We start from the raw sequence: 8,399 nt of genomic DNA, 5'->3' as shown, positions 1-8,399 counted from the left end.
TTTACCTACGCTTCAAGTGAGGCAGAAATGGCTTAAAAAACGGCCAAACCTTGCTGTGGGCGATTACGTACTTCTAGTGGATGAGAATTGTCCACGTGGACGTTGGCCTAAGGGTGTCATCCAGGAAGTATTTCCTGATCGTCACGGAGTTGTTCGACACGTCACTGTCAAGACTGCAACTACGAATTTACGACGTGACATTCGCAAATTGTGCCTTTTGGAACGGTCGCTGATGAGCAAAGAGTGAATGTACTGTGAAACTTCATTTTTCGGCGTTGGAAAGGCTTATTATTTCATCATGTGCGCCTTTCGGGGCCGGCATGTTACTGTATATTTTGTAGGCGCCTCATTAGCAGTTTTCTCATGGCAATTTGTTCGCTCTTGTATTAATTGTTTTTTCCTATTCAAAGGCGTTAGCCTCAGAGGGGCGTATTTAACCCTCATTATGCATATTTCGATGTATAAATATAGCACATGCGGTTTTCTGTTTTTTTGGCTTCCCTACGTCTTGTGGTAAAGAGTTCGAATTTACCGTTTAGTTATTTAAGTTTCTAGTTTTCCTGGGCCGTCTAGTTGTGTTGGGCCGTTTAGCTTACTCCACGTCTCGGAGAAATCACCGATAAGGTTTGTAATTATCGGTTTCAAGTTTGAACGTATTTTATTTTATCAATCATGTAATTAACTCTCTCGTTAACTTTCCTGTTTTAGAACCAGCGCTTCGGAAGGATTGTCGCAAGGCTGCGTATCATCGGTGTTTTTGGGAGAAACCAAATAAAGTGTCAGTCGCTTTCGCTGTTCCGGTTTTCTTGCCGTTACATTCCCTAAAATATTTTGACATTGTTCCCTTGTTCCCCAGTTCAAATTAGCCATGTTCTCTTGTTCCCCTAAGCCCCTGTGAGGGCCTCACTAATGACAAAATGAAGCATACTAACGAATTACAGGCTGCTAATTCAAACAAAAGCAAACTGCAGTGATGAGAATGACAATTTTATTTAAAGGTTTTGCTTTACATAATTTAAGCGAGAGATAAATAACAAAATAACAAACCCAAGTTCGACTTAACAAGTTTTAGGAAAAATTAAGTGGTCTCACCGTGCTTAAGGACGGTGCCTACTATTGTTACTGCGCATACGTTCTGCGTTCTACTCGGGTTTCCTATGAGAAAGCAGTAATTTTGCTTTAATTTGGAAAAGAACGTCATAAATTGCTTTGTATTTTAAAGCTTTTTACAAATATTTCGATCAATTTTCTTTTTGGATTTCAATAACACTTGTTGGGATCTGCTTTTACCGCATATTCAATAAACCGCGCAAAAATACCTTTGAATTAGTAGCAACGTCCTTAATAACAAGAGATGTGGTTGCTGATGATTCGCTAGCTGTTTCTTCGCTGCCTTTTTTGGCTACTTTTTAAATTTTATATTCTGGCTCGCCGATTGGTGGCTGAAGGGCGTCTGAGCCAGCTTTCACCAGTGTGCTGCTTGCTCTCTTGTAGGTGCGAGCAGCATTGCTTCGGTGACTAGTCCTTGACATAATCGTCTGTTCGTCAAACGTTCCACTTTCATATAACTGCGTTGCTCAAGTATTATAAACCTTGGTAAACCGTTTTCCATCCATGTTAATCTTCGCTTCCGTGCGCATAGATTTCAATTACTTTGAAAAAGTATTTATTCCAACGGCCTGTTCCCTGTACTTGACATCTTCTGCCTCTTGGCTCGGAAGGGGCTTTCTGTAAAATCTTCAACGAATTATAGGATGCATCTCATGTTCTCTGAACACCACAACAACGCATAGACTGTTTGATTGAATTTCAGTCAAACTGTAAGTACCCTTACTATTGCGAAGAATCAATTTTCGTCGTTGCTTTAGTAAGTATTTAATTAAAGGAGAAAAGAACGAAGGGTCCGTATTAAACACTCGCACTGATATGATACACCTGGAAAGACTTGTCAAACATGAATTTGATGTTAGTGCAAAGAAGATCGAGTTTTCCATTCACATCTTCGAGCTAATAAACATTACCCCAGTTGTGACACTTAAACAAGTTATCCATATCCAGGTTATGACGATCACGTACATCTCTATGCATCACAGTTTTCTTTTTAGCCTTAAGTGGGATTCTGTTGTCACATCAAACAAGTCCTTGAGCGACCGAATACTTTTCTCAAAAAAAATGTGGGACGTTATTAATGAAAACATCTGGAATTTTGTTCTTTCTTGTTGGTGTATTCACCCTCTGCAGTAGGTTTAGTTGTGTGAGAATATCCTGTGGATCACCGCAAATTATTAGGTTTCTATTGGGATTATCAGTCAGTAGGCGATCACAACTAGTTCCTACATGTTCCAATAATACATCATGACAATATTGCGGATCTGGAGGATGATGAATACCGGCGATCTTCCCAGACTGAGCTGAAAAAGAATCGGAAAAACGATCTTGCGTTTCATGATTTCTGTTCTGATAATGATTTTCTCTGTCTGAGGCTGATATCCTCCTCTATAGAAGTATTCCTCGGTGATTTCTTGCCATGCTGATGACCACGCAGGTTTAATATCTTTGGGAAAGGCTTCGTGCAACGACATTTTTCATCTCTAAATAGGAATCTGCAATCATCATTGGCTTTAAAACTCTCTCAAATGTGGGAGACAATATTTCTCGGCCATCGTCAACTAAAGCCTGGCCTTGACAGGGCCTCTCAAAATTTTCTAACGACTTTTTACGAATTTGACAGGCAGACGCCCAAGTGACTTCGTCTGCCCATGCAGTTCATGAGAAATTCGGTGAGACTCTTTCTTGTTCGTTTATCGACAATCCGATAGATGATATGTTCACCGGGTAAAACAGTATTTTTTTTTTTTGATCGGTCGTTTGTTAACTTTAATTTTGTTTTAGATGCCATGACAGATGAAATCATCATTTGAAACACTACTCAAATGTCGTTGTGATCGTGACTTCAATAAGTGATCAAAAAAGCAACAGAAAGTGCATCCTTGTTCTAACTGCAACGCATTGAATTAGTTTGCACATAAAGTTACAAAAAGCTCAAGCATCGCGAAAATGAATGATTCGCTGTAAAAAAAGGAACCGGAACATAGAGATAAAATGTGTCGAAGTCTAAAGTTTTGACGCATTGTCGATGTTACACAAGCAGTTTACTACGGAATAGTTAAGTGAAAAAAATAGAAAATTGCTGTCAATAAGTTGATGGTCTCGACAAAGTCTGCGAAACACTAGAGCAAAAATGTCTCGCTGACTTCACTGCTTAGTTCGTTCATCGCTAATGTTGCCATGTAATTTAGCGTGGAATGCATTTTGAACGCGCTCGGGATTGGTCGGCAGTCTCATTTTGTTGCCATTGTTTGTGCAAGTGATTGGCAGGTATTTCACTAGGTATTTCAAACGCGATGCAATTGTGCAAATTTTCATTTGTAAGAGACTCGCTTACAACCAATAACGGTCTAATTTTAAGAGCCCGCATTGGGATTCTCTTGTAAGAAAAATAATTTATGCCGTCAAGTAAGTAAATTGTTAAAAAACAATAGGCTTAAGCAAAAGAGAAGGTTTTCCGTGTTTCCATAGCCTCATCTAAACACGAGGGGGAGTTGGGAGAATTCAGACAATTATGTAAACCCGAGACGGAGTCGAGGGTTTGCATAACTGTCCCGAATTCTCTAAACTTCTCCAAGTCTTTAGATGAGGCTATGGAAACACGGGAAAAAGTCCTCCATTGCTTTTATAAAATATTCCTCAAAGATAGTTCAACAAATGAAAGAAAATGGTGGTTTTTTTACTTCTTGATTGAAACAGATTTTCTTGACATACGTTCATATTTCGTACCAACCAATCAAAACGCGCGTCTGATAATATATTGCCAATCAAAGTTTGTGTGATGTCACAGCGGTGTTCCATGCTCTCATCTAAACATAGCTATTGACCAATGAGAGTGCGCGTACTTTAATAAAAAGTAATACCTAGACAAATTTCGCCTGTATTGGAAATACTTAGACCAATCACGGGTTACATAATCCAAGGAAATTATGACTTTGTCCAAATAAAGAGAGGTAGATTAAGCCCCTTAAAAAGAAGTTCAAAATTTAGGCAAACAACCTGCAGGTGATTCTTCCTGCGAGTTTGATAAAAGTTCTGACAAAAAAATGATGATGGCGACTGATCTGCAGTCTAGAAGCGTATATTTGGTTGTCATAGAAGTAAGCTCGTTAATTGTCTTGAACCTTCTGTCCCTTATGGGAAACACCTTGGTTTGCATCTCCGTATACAGAAACACACGATTGCGTACAACAACGAATCTTTATATCACCGCGCTGGCAATAAGTGATTTACTGTCGGCCGTGTTTGTAATGCCGTTGACGATTGGCGTCCTTATAAGCGGCCGCTGGATTTTTGGCGAAGTTGGCTGTAGCTTTCATTCCTTCCTTTCTTTGTTTGGCATGTACGTTTCACCAGTAACAATGGGGCTAACAGCGCTCAATCGTTATGTGCGAATGTGCAGGCCAGAGCAAGAATATCACAAGTTCTTTTCTAGGAAAAAGTCATTGACACTTTTAGCGTCTGTTTGGGTTTTTGTTGCCTGTTATAATGTCCTCCCCGTCATAGCTGGTGTTCAAAAAACTACTTTTGTCCCTGGATATGCCTGTTGTTCCGTTGGTCATCTCAGCGAAACTGGAACACTGATACACTATGGCATCGTCATCTCATTGTTCCTTTTAACACCTTTAACAATCACCGTTTTTAGCTACGTAAAAGTTGCGAAAAAGATGCAACAGCACAAAATCGAAACGTCGTCCTTCAGACAAACCTCACCAATCATTAGTGCCCGAGAGATAAGAATTAGTAAATCTCTATTCGTAGTTGTTTTCGCTTTCATGATCTGTTGGATTCCTTCTTGGATCATTGCCCTTGTAATGCGCCTATACTTGGTTGCAAAGATACCACGAAACGTACTGCTGCTAAGTTCGTTTTTGCTTTACATCTCCAATACAATCAATCCATTTCTTTACGCTGGTATGAACCCTAGTTTCAGACGAGAATTCCGGAAGATTATTTGTAAGGAAAGCGGGAATGTTGGGGATCGCGTAAATAAAATAACATGCACCTCAGCCAGATACGAATGACATTATTCAAGAAGACAAAGGTCATTTCTCGATTGATTAATTCAAACCTCCAAGGAATTAATCATGATAAAAAAAGGCAGTAATTTATGACTGAGGTCTCTGTGCAGTTTTATGTTCAGATGGCTTGTTTCGACGATTTTAGGTCGCGTTACCGTTAACATTTTATTTTACGGCACCACTTAGCTGCTTACGATGGCCTCTGCACGTACTGAGCATTTAGATCAATTATGATAAGGTTTGCATCCACGTTGTACTCTGACGGATTATCGAATGAAAAAGGGAAAAAAAGGTCAAGTCTCTTTTATCCATGAAAGGACGACAGAACTGAACAACAGTAAATATCACCGGGCGGACATATTATTTTTACGGTCATTAACTTTAGTCAACTAGTGCTCTCTTAACATCAGATGTACAATGATATAGTTTGTCTTGAACGTGTGCTTTGAGCAGCTGGTGATGAGGTGTAATCTATTTGGTTTTGCAGTGGGCGATTTGATGAGTTTTAATTTAAGCCTTTGAAATGTTTAGTTTCTTTCCATTCTATAATTATATATTAGACAAGAAGTATGAGAATGTGCCAAACTAAACGGCTGTCATGTCATGCATTATACCTATCACTCCTAAGACAGAACTGAACAACAGAAATTTTAGTCGCTTGAAAATATCACTAGGCGGACACATTAACGGTGATTAACTTTAGTCAAATAGTGCTTTCTTAACATGAGATGTATAATGATATAGTTTGTCTTGAACGTGTGCTTTGAGCAGCTGGCGATGAAATGTGGGCGATTTGATGAGTTTTAATTTAAGCCTTTCAAATGTTTAGTTTCTTTCCATTCTATAATTCTATATTAGACAAGAAGTATGATGATGTGCCAAACTTAAGGCTGTCGTGTCATTCATTAATTATCCCTGTCATTACTAAATGGATCAGTATTGTAGGACCTGTGTCATACTGAAGTTTGCATAAATTAAATAGTCTCTTTATTAATCGTTCCTCGTTGTAAATATAAAACTGCTAAATATTCCATCCTTCCCTGTAACAAGGCGCAGTACCTTTCCGTTTCCTCTTCTTCCGTTTCGTTCATCAAGATCTTCTAGATCTATTCCCATTGCTTCCCATTTCCTTATTCACTGGGAGATTTTCTCTCAAACTTTGCCACATGTCCTCTCCCTTACAGCGTTTCCATGTGTGGTCTCTCGTAATCCTCCTTCTCTGACTCATTTTTTGTCAGTTCCTATTTTTCAGCTTCAGCATCTTGAAATGGGCATGCATGGAGTCCCCAAACGATCCTATCGGGCGTAAGGACCTCGTCCTCCTGTCGCTTAATTTCCACGTAATCCAGAGGCCCATTGTCAGTACCTTCCAAGTCTTCATTGGAAAGGTGTAACCATTCAAGGGTTTTGTAAAATAATAATAATAATAATAATAATAATAATAATAATAATAATAATAATAATAATAATAATAACAATAATAATAATAATAATAATAATCATAATAATAATAATAATAATAATAATAACATTGATTTGTACAGCACACATCTATGCGTTTTCACATGCGCTAATACCACCAACAACAAAATTGATAATACAGTAAAACCCCAGTAACTCGAACTCGGATAACTCGAATTTCCCCGCTAACTCGAACTAAATTGCATTTCCCTTGATCAAAATTTACCCAGATAACTCAAATTCTGGTTTTTGTAACTCAGTTTCTGAGAAATCGAAACGAACTTTCTCAGGACTGTAAAGTGTATCGTTCTTTATTCTCCGTAAAGTACAATCTTGCGGTCTTCAAATAACAATCTTTACATTCACTTTACTTTCGCTACATTTATACGCACATTCTCAAAACTTGAGCTTACGATATGGTCACGTGATTCTGGTCACATTGTCATACATGGAGGAGTCGACGGTTGTACGGTCCTATGGTTGCACGGTCGTACGTTGACCAAAACCAAATTTTCCGCATAGATGGGTTACCGTATTTTTTTACCAATGGTGCTATAATGAAACATATTGAGAGATTAATGTAAGTAATAATAACTTTTTAAGGATTAAACCACTGCAAAAACCGTGTACGATCAAAACTTGCTCTACGTTGGATCAAAATAGATCGTGACCACACCAAAAAACTTTAAAAATAGAAAATATACTGCAAAGGTTGGTCAAGACAACGTGAACATAGAGGTTGTTACAATATTTCGGCTGGCCAACACCAGTCTTCTTCAAGTTTATTGAATGGATAAATGCTTGTTACAAGATCTTTAAGTAGTAATAACAAATCATGCTAACCTGTTCCTTCTCGACCAGCTTTTGTGACTTTATTTCCCCCTGTTTGCGGGGTAATGAGTTTCACAGCTTGGGTGCTGCAGCAAGGAATGCTGTGTTACGAAGCCAGGTAGCCAAAGTCTTGATACTCCGGAGATTGCCGTAATAAGCGTTGTTCAATCTAATACTATACTCGGATTTAGGCTTTACACGAGTACCGTGTGTACTTGAAGTGGAGTCCACGAAGAATTGCTTTGAATGCAAGTAGAATTATCCTGAAGTCGATTTGGAAGTTGATGGGAAGCTAGTCTTGTTTATATAAACATGGAGTGATATGGTAGACCATACAATAGTGCGTCGCTGTCATCTAGCCAGCTTGAAATAAGAAGATAGTTGAATGTTTCTACTGTATTGGCTAAGATATTTTCTGATAAGTGATAGATTATATCGATTACATTATACAAGATGGAAATTGACAGTTTATGCAGAATAGACAGAGCCGATGCAGATTTGCATTAGATATGTTCCAAAATATTTTTGCTTTTCTTACATATCTTCATACTGGAAATATTCATAATATTCGTAAATGTCATGATTTTTTAAACAAAACCGTAATTATCACTGGAGAGAAAGAAGAAACCCGTTTGAAATCACAACTAGAACTTTTTTATCAAGTCGCTCAAAAATGTTAAGACTTAAGATTTTAGACCCCGAATCGCCAAAGATAGTATACCCGAGAAAAAATGACTTTGTGCTTTTAAACAACATTAGAAGAATTTGTCTGATTTCTATCATTTTTTTCCTGCGTAAAAATAAATAAAACTTATTTATGAAACAAGCCTCGGAAAAACTTAGCAAGTGCTCTTGCTATCCAAAAAGATACTTTGGTGTAGTCATCCATTTTTCAGAAATCATGTTGCTTCAAATCATGTTGCTCAAGTATCATAAACCTTGGTAAACCGTCTTCCATCCATGTTAATCTTCGCTTCC

General features: G+C 38.1%; 1 protein-coding gene across 1 annotated transcript; it reads left to right on the top strand.

Annotated features, from left to right (window-relative positions):
* The first annotated feature begins 4,101 nt into the window (after window positions 1-4,101).
* Window positions 4,102-5,132, top strand: LOC138055664 (beta-1 adrenergic receptor-like). Its single transcript, XM_068901549.1, has one exon. The coding sequence runs from the start codon at window positions 4,155-4,157 to the stop codon at window positions 5,130-5,132; it is 978 nt and encodes a 325-aa protein (XP_068757650.1). The 5' UTR covers window positions 4,102-4,154.
* The last annotated feature ends 3,267 nt before the right edge of the window (window positions 5,133-8,399 follow it).

This window comes from Montipora capricornis, chromosome 7 (genome assembly GCF_036669925.1).
Source record: "Montipora capricornis isolate CH-2021 chromosome 7, ASM3666992v2, whole genome shotgun sequence".
Classification (NCBI taxonomy): domain Eukaryota; kingdom Metazoa; phylum Cnidaria; class Anthozoa; order Scleractinia; family Acroporidae; genus Montipora; species Montipora capricornis.
The sequence above is the reverse complement of the archived record's forward strand: the minus strand, read 5'-3'. Positions and strand labels throughout refer to the sequence as shown.

Coding starts and splice junctions, on each gene's coding strand:
- LOC138055664 (XM_068901549.1), top strand. CDS start 4,155: ATGATGATGGCGACTGATCTGCAGTCTAGAAGCGTATATTTGGTTGTC.